This window comes from Haliaeetus leucocephalus, unplaced genomic scaffold, assembly GCF_000737465.1.
Source record: "Haliaeetus leucocephalus isolate CR32 unplaced genomic scaffold, Haliaeetus_leucocephalus-4.0 Scaffold668, whole genome shotgun sequence".
Taxonomy (NCBI): domain Eukaryota; kingdom Metazoa; phylum Chordata; class Aves; order Accipitriformes; family Accipitridae; genus Haliaeetus; species Haliaeetus leucocephalus.
Genome location: NW_010973104.1, coordinates 4039636 through 4052781, shown reverse-complemented (window position 1 = coordinate 4052781; position 13146 = coordinate 4039636). Strand labels below are relative to the sequence as shown.

The following is a 13146-nucleotide window of genomic DNA, read 5'->3' as shown; positions in this document are numbered from 1 at the left end:
TAACACCTTCACTTCAAAGTGAAGATGAAGAGTCTCGGATACAAACTTGTCAAAAATCACAATTTCAGAGGTCAAAACGCTATGCCAATCTTCACAAGATGATGTTTAAACATGATTACATTTTGGATTCATAGCCTAGAAAGAACCAGCTATACTGATACTTAAACTCAAAGAAAACCTGGCCACTGAAATATTTTTGGTGAAAAGTAGCTTTGTGCAATTCACCCTCCCCAGATAGTGTCTGCTCACAATTTATTTTTTTTTTAAACCCTCACAAATAATTTCAGTTCTCAAAGAAAAGTATCTGCCTTGTAACAGAAGGAAAAGTAAGTCTAGTTGTTTCTTTTATGTATAACTGCGGAAATTCAACTATCTCATTCCTGTATGCCATCCACTTCAAGTATTTAGTATGCTTAGGCACTAAGTGAAGAATACCTTAGAGACATATGGTGGGTGTTTGAGAATGTTAAAACAAAAGCCAGCATCACCACACTTACAGAAAGCACCATGTACTTACTTGCCACCTATACAGCACTCCCTACTTTGTACTATTTAAAATCCTCATTAAAATATACAGAGAAGAAAACTATACAACAGTATCAGTGTAACTGTTTTAATGCTTACATTTTTTTTTTTTCTGTGTGTTACAAACTCGGGAGACTATCTGGTTTATTTAAGCAAATACAAGATAAAAAAGCTCAGGCCTTTCACAGCATACTCTGTACTGGAACAGGTAGCATATATGCCCAATCATTAGTTCAGGTAGCATACAAAATGCACAGCTGAGTTCTAGGATGTCTGGCTGCAGTGATTTCTTCATGCTCTCCTTTCAAAGGCTAAATTTAATATTGTTTAATGAAACTTTTAAAAATGGGATCTACATTAAGGCACAAGTACAGATTATTCAGAATATTAAAATCTGGCTCCCTGTGAAAAACAACAGGTGAAGAAAAAAAACACATACAAGAAGATACAAAGGGAAATAATTTGAGGGAAGGTCACATGATCAGGAATCACAGTAATTTTATAGACTCTTACAGCACATTTTTTGCTCTAAGTTGCACAGAAGACGAACTCATGCTAGGACAAGGGGGCTTTGATACAGTCCTTTTCCTTAGGAAATAACTAAATGTAATCTGCTGAGTTAAAAATAACAGTCCCTGGTAGAAATTAGAGTTATTTTTGACAAGTTAATTACACATAGAATTTAGCAAGGTCAAACTAATAGTTACTGATAGATGTGATTGGATTCAAGTAGAAAAAGCCCTGAGTGTGAGAGACCTGACAAAACTGGCATTGACTGATGAACAGCCAACAAAACAGAGCAAAAACCCCAACCCACTTGTTCCATTTCACATTGCATTTTTTTCCATAATACAGTAATGATTAATTATCATTAATTAGTATTAGTAAAAAAGTATACAGCAGTCTTCTTTAAACATGTTACAGACATAACCCTGATTTTAAAATATTTATTTATTTTTTTAATAATGTATCTGCAGATACTATTCCCAATTAACTGTGCAAGCTTCTTAATCTTTTTTACAGCCTGATCTTTTACTCCAGCCTCAAGTGAGGTTACTAAAGAAGGTATTTTCCCTGGAGCATTTCTGCTGGAGGTATGGCCCATTCTTAGGATAAATATGGCTGAATGAATCCCAATGACTGTTCCACTAAGTTTAAAAAGCAATAGGCAAATCAACACAGAAAGATCTTAAGTGAAATGCACTAAGGTGCAGTATTATAAAACTGGATACCATATACTTTGCATTCTGTACATCTTACAGCCCATATAGAGTCACTTGCTGAAAATCTGACTTACAAAACATGGAATTTAATGCTTTAACTGGAGCAATGCAAATTAATAGCATCCTTCATATGAAATCACGTAGACTATGTTTACCAATGTAAGACATCATTACAATTTGCAAGCTTCGCTGACTAATTTCATTGCATGCAAAGAAAGAGGTACAGTTGAGGTATAAGAGCCTTAATGTCTTGAACGGTCTTAATATAAATACATATCAACTCTCCAAGACACTAAGCAGTACTGTCAGCAACTACTACTTTTGTTTTTAATTCTGTATGCAGACAGGATCTATCAGCAGTGCTAGCAAATTCATATTGAGCTAGAACGTGGAGATGTCTAATGATTAAGTACCTAGTTAATTTTTCTGTTCTCCCAAACAAGACCCTTCAGGCAGTATATTGTATTGGATCTAAATATTGCATAAGTACGAGGCTTAAGCTTCATCACAGATAATTAGGTAAATGTAAGGAAAAAAAAATGAGGAAAAAATATCCTGTCCAAAGAACATTAACATTCAGGAGCAAAAAAGGTCTTTCATGTTACTGTGTTGTTTTAATCATCATCCTCCTCCTCCTCTTCAACGGGTTCTCGTAGACCTTCGCTCTGACGACTTTTTCCAGCCATTTCCAAAAAGGCTTGAGCCTCAGGATCTACATCCAGGATACTCTTCTTACCTTTTGTCTTCAAAACACAATAAAATATAATCAGTTTAAAATGTCATTATGAATGAATCACTATCAGGCTACAAGAAAAAGACATACTCAAAAGTCCAGAAGTAATCTGGTTTGCAAGCTTGTCACAAGGAAGCATACATATTTTCCAAGCAAGGCATTTAGGATTCAGTGGGACACATCAAGTTATTTTTATTGCTGCAGTTACACAAAATAGTCATAAACTTTTCCTAAGATGACAGTACGCTATTTCAAATTTGTTCAGGTCACAAGCCAGCCAGAACATCCCGGTTAACCTGACCTCAGTCTGAAGTGCAGATGTGAACTCTTTTTTTAAAGAGATTAAAGTACGATTCAATGTTTTTTGTAAATAATTTGTTCTGTTTCTATTTATGTGTCCAGTGAACAGACAGGGCACATGAATTTAGTATGAAAGAAATGAAATTTAAGGAAAACAACACCAAATTGTTCAGACAGTTTAATAAGAGACTAAATTACAGGGGCAGAGGAGACTGGAAAGAGGTCTGCTACTCACTCCCAGAAATAAATCAGGTGGAGAACGACTAGGATAAATCTATTCGCATAAATTTATTGTAAAACAATAGCAAATTTAAAGTTATGGATAAAGAAATCTTTTGCATTCTCTTCCTGAACTATAGATTAGGCTTTACTTGTGAGCTTCTAGTGCTTGCTTTCTGTTTTACAAACACTGGGTTTTAATGAACCCCTCCAAGGAGGTTCCTCCTGGAAACCATTCCTCAGTATCAGAAAGGCCTTTTGAAATTCAGAATAAAGTACAGCTCTTTCAACTCTACCATTTCATGGCTCCTGATGTTATTTCTTGTTGGCACCTTCAATAATTCCACTACTGTTTTGCCATTTACGTGCTACAAAATATATGGCATCACAGGGCCAGTTAAAGAAAACATTATTCATTACAATGGAGAGACAGTGTTTAATCAGAAAACTGCAACTGCCAAATTTTGCATTTGCATCTCCTGTTCAATCAGGACACAATTTCACAGGTTTCAATTCTGTTCACCTACCCCTGCACTTTCAGGGAGGTCTCCCACTGCCCAGACTTCCACGGCATCCAGTGTAAAATCCTCTTTTGCTGACAGTTGGGGACTGTTGTAGGTGGTACATCGAGGTTTTGCTTTACTGTGTCCCTTCCCATAGTCACTGTCTATCCAGAGTCCAAAGTACCCATGTTGTCCACCCATACCCTGTGAAACAAAGCAGCACACTAAGCACTTGCTATACATGTAAAACAGACTGGGCAAGTTATGAAACCTAAAGTATAAATTGCAATTTTCAGTATTTATGCCACACTTCTATGGATAAGGTGAAAAAGAGTATTCCAAGTGAACCTGGGCTTCTGTACCAAAATCCAGTATCCCTGAAGACAAACAAGAATTTACCTGAGTGATACTGCCTTCCCTCTACACTCTACAGAATACCAGTATCTGCAAACACGTCAGCTACGTCTTGTGCCAGAAATTTAGCTCATTGGCTTTTGTTTATTGACTAAGAGTTCCATTTCAAACACAGTGAAAGTGCTTGGTTTTGCTCTTTTCCATTTAGAAAAGTATCTACAGAAACAATGTAATTTGATGTTGTTTACTTTCTTTAGAGCAAATTTACTCCAGACTGCTGCAATTCCTAAAGTTATGGGCACATAATGCCACAAAACTGTGAAGTGCTTTTCAAAATAGGCGATGTTTGTAGCTCTGTAGAAACTCCTCTGCATCCAAAGAGCTCATTCGTGGACTTGAGTAAAAGGAGCTTCTGCCATTGTAATTACACAACAGCAGCAGCCTACATGCAAATCTTGTACTCTAATTCTGTTGGGCTTTCTCAGCCTCCCATTATTTAAAAAGCAGTTAGTGTGGCAGTGAGAACAGCCTGTGGAAAGATCCTCAATTACATAGATCAGCTAGCTTGTGCTGCTTCAGTGATGTGGATACATGCAGTCAATTCTTCCAGGCAACAGGGAGGACTGCCAGAAGGACTTCTGTGATAACCAAACTTGGCAAAAAGATTTCTTCCCAGAACCTCCATAAATCTAGCCTGCATCAAGACCACCTACTTGGGTCAGACACAAATAAATTCCATCTTAGTTGATTCAGTATTTCAATGTACATATGAACTGAAAAGTATAGACTCTGTCAGGACTGTAAGCGGTTCTCCATAGTTCACACTTTACACTGATGCTTGAACACAAAAAAAAGAAAAAAATCCTCCTACTAAAAGTATGGCACAAACAGCACGGAGAATGGATGAAAATTTCCTCAGAGAATAACAAGTGAAATAAATCTGCTCACAGTAACAGAAGCAAAAAACACAAAACACTTCCAAACACCAGCCACGAATCACGAATCCAGTTTCCAAATTGTCATTTCTTAATACTTACAAGTCCATTTGGCATTGTTTGTTGGCCATGGTTCAAATACATGTAGTGGTCATTATACCCTGTGTATGTGTATACAGCAAGAGAAGGGAAAACAGAAAACAGAAAGCATCTGTTGTCACCTGTAAACAGAAAAGCATCTGAGGTCAGACAACTGGCCAAGTAGTAACTTGCCTACAAATAGGCTAGGAAAAAAATATTGAAGAAGTGCAGCTGAAGAAATCAAAGATAGCAGCTGCAATCTCAGAAAGCCAATACCTATCTCTCATCAAGATCTAGACCTATTGTTTATTCTCAGTTAACTCTGTGCAGGGTCACAGAAATCAATGTGATTATATGGCTGTGACCAAGGGCAGAGTCAGAGGCATGACTAGTGCATTACATTACTATGTAAGGGTACACCTGTCACAGGCTTGTATTGTAACATCTAAAACTGGCAAACTGCTAGACCCTTATCCTTCAGGGTGCAGACACCCTTAGTTCTGACTATATTGATATATAGATTATTTAGGGTCAATGACTTAGAGTACAGTTTTCATTATGCCCAGTTTGTTGTTCAGAGGGACCTGTGGTGTGATTGTCTAGTATGCTACACGTGTTATTCCATCAGGAAAAAACACAAGGAGAGTGTTGTGTAATCAGTGTAACATAACATTATATTAACTGACTGAAGTGGTAATTATCAAATACTAATTAAGTATAGGAATTCAGTTTTTAATGTAGCAAAAGTGTGGATTCCCAGCAAGACAGATTATTCGGAGTCCCTAATTTTTTTTCAGAAAGCCATCACAAGAGTTCTTTCCAAAGAGTTAACAAAAGCCCCTCTATTCTCCCCAGAGGTTTCAAGGAAACAAAAAGTTTAGCTTGCCCAAAGGACCCTTTTGCTGCTGGATTTTAAAAGGGAAACAAAGACAGACAGTGCACAAATGGCAACAAGAGGCTTAACCTGGTGTTGGGCTCAGCTGTTCTAAGATGGAAGATTGCCATCTGCTGGACATCTTATTTAAACTCTAATTCATCATCTATGCTGCATTTCCTTCATTTTCAACCCATGCAGCTACAGGGGTTGATAGACTTCGCTGAAAAGAAAACTTGTTCCATGATCAGCAAGTCCCGCAATCTTAAAAGTCTGATCAAATAACAGACAAGCTGGAAACATTAATCAGTAATATGCCTGACAGGGTACAAAGCAGCAATAACTTAGCATGTATTCTATATTTTTCAAAAATTAGTGTTATTTTTGCCACAGGAAAATACACTTAGAAGTATAAGAAATACTGCATGTCATGAAAGTAAAATGACAGTATCCATTAAGTGGACAGCATTCTTGTACCTGTACAGAATAGGCAATGTTTACCAGAGCCATGAGATACTAGAAAAAGAAAAGTGAGTTTTACCTTGAAACTGTGGCTTCACCTCCCAGGAGTGAGATGCAAACCCACCAAAGATATAACCATCTAAGTCCTTTAAGATCACTACACAAGGACCTTTGTTCACTATATGCCCACATAACTGTGAAAAGCTTTCTCCATGAAGCCTAGAAGAAAATAAAAGCTGCCACTTGTGCTGTAGCTCTGCAGGCAGAAGGGAGTTGATGTATATGATAGATGGGATGTCAAAGAGACTGACAAGTCCTCTTCCTTTCATGCCTTTGCAGCCTGGAACCAGGTTGAGTATGTCTTTGGTTTGGTCTGGGAGAGAATGCAGAACATGGAGGCCTTGCCTGATAACAACACTGAGGAAAATTGAGATCTGTGGAACTCTGTACACCCAATCCTCAATGACACTTTGATCAAAATTTGTCTCCATCAGCTGAGGACCCACAGGTTTTGTCCCATCTAAATAAGACAACACACAGAAACAGTAGTAAGTCTCCTGGTCTGGAAAATAATCAGTTGATTTTTAAGTGTAAACACAATATTCCATTATTTTAATGGACATGAGACCACATATGAAAGGAGACGGTGACAGTAAAGTGTCAACTACGTTAAGCAGATGCATCCACAGAATTGAGAAACATTTGCCTGTGACATCCATTGGTTGGGCTGTCATGATTAATGAACATGGACCCCTAATTACAACCTACGAGATGTTCTTTGCAAGACAGCAAAATCTATTATTACAACAGTGCAAAAGGACATACAGTCATAAATATATGCATATGCATCTAAATGCCCGTCACCTGCAAGTCAGGTATTTGTAAAATAGGCATGTTCCATGACAAATAGTTTTGTATGTCCACTTAAACCGGGACTTCAAACCAAAGCTCTCCTGAGTTGAAGTGAGAAAGATGGTAGGGTAAAATAAATAAAATTCCCAAGTCATTCGCAAAGCACTAGGTTTGAAATATTGGTCTCACCATTTAAACTCAAATATGTGACCTGAAGAGAAAAATTCTTGAGAGATCAGTGACTACATGAGCTCTGTGCCATTCTGGGATATACCACATCAGTGCTGCTTACCTGCAAGCTTCAATTCTGATAGGAGCTGAGAAGCCAGAGCCTTTACTCCACTTGCAGAATCCCTAGTATTCTCCGAATTCCAACCTTTCAGTTCCTTCCTGTAACTCAGTACATGGACTACAGACATGATCAGATCCTCTGTGAACTTAAAAGGTTAAAACATCACCATTTTGGCATTTCTTAAATGAAATTGCTAAGAGCTTCAAAGGACTTTCTGAAAATAAAGTCAAGTAGTACTGATGCTGTAATCCCAATGGCAGAAACATCTCATGATGAGTCAGAAATAACAGAAATGCTGTTTCAAAGTCATAGGTCTTGAAAAGTATCCTTTTTCAAGACTTTTTGTAAATGTTACTTCACAAAGCATCTCCATAACATAGGGCATGAAAGAGGGAGGGGAGGTCCAAATTTTGCAGTGGTAGGAGCTGCTAGTGAATCACTGTTTTGGGAGATCCCACACTTCCACCTTGCAAGCTATGTATTTGATTCACATATCTATCCTGCAACTAAAGCTCTAGAAAGCATTTTGCTCAGTTCCCAGAAGCACCAGCCACACCACAACCCTTGCTGGCTCTTAAATATAGCCAGTCTCTGCACCCTTCATAGTGATCCTGTGAACCATGAAACAGTCGGTGCGCTTCGCAAAATCCAGATCCTGGTTCTCAAAGTAGGCAAGTCAGCATGGAAAAGCCCACAGCTGAAATGGTCAGCCCATATAACCCAGTTTGCCTACACTGTTTGTCCCAGATCAGCAAGTCAGTGGTAAAGAGAAAAAAAAAGCCAGGAACCCCTTTTCTGAATTTTGTGCTCTAAAGATTACCTTCAAATTACCTTTCTGTCTCTGTCTGTTCTCTTACTGTCCCCCCAACACACATTTAAACTTGCCTGTTTACCTCTTGGATTTGTTTGCCCTTCACAGGCCCTTCTGTCTTGGAGATCATTCTCATTATTATGGTAATCTTCTCATCTGCATTCCCTTTTAAGAGGTTTGACATAAAAATTACAAACTGCTCCTTAGCAATCTGTTCACTCAGCCCAGATGATTTCCCAGTCAGGTCAATACTTTTCATTCCGTTGTATAACCGAACAGTCATTTGCTCTGGTAATGGCTCCCGCATATACGCCTACAATGAGAAAAACAGCAAAGAACATATTTTAAAAATGAAGAATAACTAATATATTCCAGCTAATCTGTGCTGATATATATTGCTATGAATGAAGGATTTCAATACCAAGCATCTACTAGCAGCAACAAACTTTTGTCAAAGGACTGGTTTTCCAACAGAAAAAACCCCTCTATTTTTACAGTATCTCCTTTCCAATACAATTTAGTGATTTAAGTTGATATTGTTTTTCCACAAATGCCATGGATTTAAAAAAAACCAAAACACAACACTGAAAAGTGTTTACAGGATATTAGCAAGGGATTTCTGTATATTAACTCTGTTGTAAAGGTTTATAACTCTGCCGGTCCTTAACCCTGTTTTTGATAGTGGAGCTCACAGATATCTAAAAACAAAGAGAAAGTAAAGTTTCTCCCCTATCTCAAGGGGAGATTGTCTTTGGCCTCAAGACAATGCAGGCAATGTGTTTAACCCTACATGCACATGTAGAAAAAATACTGAGAAGTTTCCCTCTGCATAGCAACATCTAATTCAAGCGTGGAGCAAAACTGAGATCACCTGATTTTTATAAGGCATCCCTGATGTTAGGACAGTCGAAATCAAAACTTACTTATCTAAATTACATGACTGGCCCTTTGAATTGAAATCTAACTGGTATACATCATCATACATCACAACACTGTGGGAAAGATCTGACTCTGAATTCAAGAAACTTTCAGTATTCAGATAATTACGCTGTTTAAAAATAAATAATCTATAATACATCCATACACTAGGACATGATTACACAGTGTCTTCACTGCACAAAGCACTGTGCATAACATGCTGAACACCTGACTTGACTCATATAGAGGGGTGTAGCCCAGTGGGGACTATGCTGAAATCAATGGAGCTCCACCTGCGTAAAAGCACTCCAGCTGTATTCAGTGGAGCTGCTATTACCAATTTATTGCTGGCTCAATACCACTCCTATTGAAGCCACCAGGGCTGCTCCTATTTTATGTTAATGGCTGTTGCTGTGCATATAGGGCAAGATCCAGTATGCCAAGCTCTACCCTGCTTTGTTGACGTCAGTGGTAAAACTCTCATTGATTTCAGTAGAAGCAGAATTAGCAGCCAGTCCTGCACATTAGAGTGCTTCATATTGAGGGAGGGACTGTCACAGGGGGGACAGCTGTCTTTAAGAGGCTTTCTAAAAGTGCTGCATGAGCCTGAAGCGAGACAAGCAACAGGGAACATAATTAAAAACACCATACTGAAGGGCTTTTTACTTCACACTGCGGTATCACCTACCTACTCCCTACCCTCTCCCACCCACCACTAACTTTGTTGCACTGTTTTGTTATGCTTATAGCTTTTCCAATGAGTAGAACTGGGGTGCAAAAAAGGACTGTAAAAAGGGAAACTTTAACAAACATCTAACAAACTCACACCTCTGACAGTTTAGAATCCTTGTCTTAAATGGCTTCAAGAAAGTATTTAGAGATACCTGCTCTACCTGCTTTCCAAGCTATGCAACACAGCCTGCTCTAGTCCAGAAGCCATGTAGTTTCCTTCTAGTAAAGCACTGAGCCTAAGCAGAGTACATGAGGTTATGTTTGGGGCCTCGTCAATGTTACCAGACTTCTGCTAGATCAAATCTGCCACATATCAATCTAGCTCAGGCAAGAGCATAGACACCTACAAGGCAAGCATGCCATTGCAACAGTCCCTGCACTAAGGAATTAGGCACCTACAGGCAGTCTTTCAAAAGATTTTAATTTAAGTTGGCAAACAAAAAGGCAGGAAGGGAAAAGAAAAAATGTTCATCAGAAGTCACACTGATCTAGGGGCAAAGCTAGAAAGAGAACTTCTTCCAGGTCCCAATCAAATAACAGACACCAAGGACCAGGTTCTTGGACCTATTAGGGCTGAAAAGCTGGGCAGCAGAAACACAGTTTCCAAACTGGTGGTAGCTCATCAACAGCCAGGCTGGAGGAAGGCTAAAGCTGGTCTGTATGCAGATGCATTGCTAAATACCTTAAAATAGCCTGCTGCTTTCCCTGAGTTTTAATTTGATTCCATTAACTGTGTAACATATAAAAAAATACACTTTTAATACTACATTCATCTGGCCACTTGGTTCCTGCCTAACTGAAGTTACCAAGTATTGCAACAAATCATTTTCCTCTTCTTTCTTGATTAGAAAATGAATGCAAAGTTAATCAGAAAGCATAATGTATGTTAATTAGCTAAAACAGGGAGCCACAGCTTAATCAAGTAAAATTGAATTCTCTCCTTCTAATGCAAGTGAAAAGATTAGAGACAGGGATGCAATTGAGGGAGAAAGATAGAACCAAATACAAACTGAATTTGTGACAGCTTCTCAAGAAAATCTCTAAATAATCACACACTCCAGGGGGAAGAATATTCTTCTCATTTTTCAAGTTTCTTTAAAAATATTTTCATATGTCCCAACTTACTTCAGAATTGGAAAAGCTGCAAATTGACCCAACAGTGCAATTTAAGAGAAAAATACAAACCTGAAAGTCACTACTCATGTTAAACTGTAAGAAAAAGTTAAATATCTATCCTGCCCCAAAACATTAAGTATTACATTGAGACGAGCAATCCTTAAAAAGTAACTATTGCCACATCTTTTGTTTCTTCCTGGAATTATGTTCAATGCACTACATCACAGATATATCAGGAATAATAGATTGTCTTACCTGTAGTGCTGCCAGAGTCACAGTTTTCTTTGTACCTTTGCCATTTTTTGCTCCAGCTGAGCCGCTCAATCCTGATAAGGTATCAAATACTCCATCAATGACAGATTGCTCCTCAGGAAGAAATCTGGAAAGGTGATTCTGATAGGCATTGCTTTCTGCATTTCCCATCTTTTCAACCTGAAGCAAAGGAAAAGGAATTAAAAAAAACAAACAGTAAACACAGAAAGGTATCACAATGACCATCAAAGAGATATCAAACAGATTAACATACCAGTGCAAGTTTTACAAGAGCAAATTAACAGCCTTCCAGGAAACTACTAAAATTACTGTTTAGTCTCTATTCACTGAGACTTAACAAACTTGAAGAACATCCATGAACAGTAACTGTACTTTAAAGAACAACAATCTGCCAGCTCTTTGCTAAAACCATCCTGTCTACCAATTCAACTCTCATTCAAGTCTTATCAAATGGAAAAACCAATATAATCTAATGATTAAAATAGCTTGCACGAAGTGACCACGGGTCTGTCAGCTGGAATACATCAGTAACATGAAGGAAATAGCCTGATTATGGATTATTTATGACAGATTATGCTGCATCTTTCTGATGCATTAAAGGACTGAAGCTAAGTCTGCCAATAACATGTGGCACTAAAACACCATCACTGTAAAGTCTCTGATGATGACATGAGAATGTTTTTTCTAAGGACACAACACAAAAATAACTCAAAAAGCTGACAAGAAACATGGTAACAAAAACATTTAGGAAGACAACTCGATCCATCAAAAACAGGGCTTCATATGAAGTCAATAAGTTGTTGAGAGCTGGTAACCACAGAATTAAGGTTGGTGGGGGGGTTGGTTTGGGTTTTCCACATTTAATGGTACAACTGTGATTTCTCTCTGTCCCAGGATTCACCTGCATTACAGAGACTAATGTTATAGTGTTGTCTGGGCCACGTGCTCTGGCTTTCTCCCTGGAGCGGCACAGCACAGACCTAACAGTGCCACAGTAGGGCCTGAAATCCCACCACGACTGCAATGACAGTCACCACTGTAAACAGCCTTCCCATCTATCTGGGGTAGACACACTGCTGGGGTGACAATATAAAAGAGATGAGAAGAGGAATAAAACACCCCTTCATAGTTTTCTTTCCCCAAATTCCACATCCCTTCTGGCACCTCGCTTTTGTGCGGGATTCCCAGTTCCACAGAGATCTCTTTTTCCAGACAAGCCCTTCACGAAGCCCTTCAGCGGCCTCAGAAGGACTCTTTGTTTAGCCTAACCCAATCCTTCTGTCGTTAACTGATGCTGACTTTGATAAACAACTGTACCTAAGCAGCTGGGTTGGCTTCTTTACCTTCACTAACCAGTACAGGCCCCAAAGCCTCGCTTGCCTGTGAGGAAGATGTCGATCGCGCGGTAAACCCTAAAGGGTCAGTGGAAACGACTGTAACCTGGAAGAAAACCCGCGAAGACGCTATTAATTTAAGCAGCAAACCGCTGGAGAACGGGGTCCTTGACCCCTCTCCCTCAGCCCAGGGAAGCACAAGCCGCGAACGGGCCGAGGCGGCCCTGGGCTGCAGCGGGGCCGAGGCCCGGCGCTGACACGCCGCCCTCCCCGCACCGGCACGAAGGCAGGACCGGTACAGGACAAGGCAAAAGGCTTACGCGGTTTGCCATTTTACCGGTTTATTTCCCGGTATGCTTAGTCCACCCCTCCCCAATCCCAATCCCAATCCCAGCGATGGGTGTGAGGCGAGAGGATCCCCCCCCGCTCCGCTCCGAGGCGGGACGGCACGGCGAGCCCACCTCTCTGCTTACCGGCAGGGCACCCTCGGCCCCGTTCAGCCCCCCCTGGATCGGCCCCTGGACTTTTAAAAACGCCCTGGCAGATGGAGCCGGCGCCGGCCGGCGCCTGTAGGCCGCCCGGCCGGGGCGGAGCGCGGTGAGGGCGGGA

General features: G+C 39.8%; 1 protein-coding gene across 1 annotated transcript; it reads right to left on the bottom strand.

The window, feature by feature from the left end:
• Nucleotides 1–2362: 2362 nt before the first annotated feature.
• Nucleotides 2363–11358, bottom strand: TLDC1 (TBC/LysM-associated domain containing 1). Its single transcript, XM_010579651.1, has 7 exons — nucleotides 11186–11358; nucleotides 8247–8477; nucleotides 7354–7498; nucleotides 6289–6729; nucleotides 4895–5013; nucleotides 3528–3707; nucleotides 2363–2491 (listed from the first exon to the last, which is right to left on the bottom strand). Exons 1-7 carry the CDS (start codon nucleotides 11351–11353, stop codon nucleotides 2363–2365), a joined length of 1413 nt encoding a protein of 470 aa, XP_010577953.1. The 5' UTR covers nucleotides 11354–11358.
• Between the last annotated feature and the right edge of the window lie 1788 nt (nucleotides 11359–13146).

Bases quoted from the DNA above. Each gene is read 5' to 3' on its own strand.
- TLDC1 (XM_010579651.1), bottom strand. From the start codon at position 11,353: ATGGGAAATGCAGAAAGCAATGCCTATCAGAATCACCTTTCCAGATTT. The intron at 8,478-11,185 runs GTAAGACAATCT...TTCTCATTGTAG, and splicing joins TGACTCTGGCAGCACTACAG to GCGTATATGCGGGAGCCATT. The intron at 3,708-4,894 runs GTAAGTATTAAG...TTTGTTTCACAG, and splicing joins AAACAATGCCAAATGGACTT to GGTATGGGTGGACAACATGG.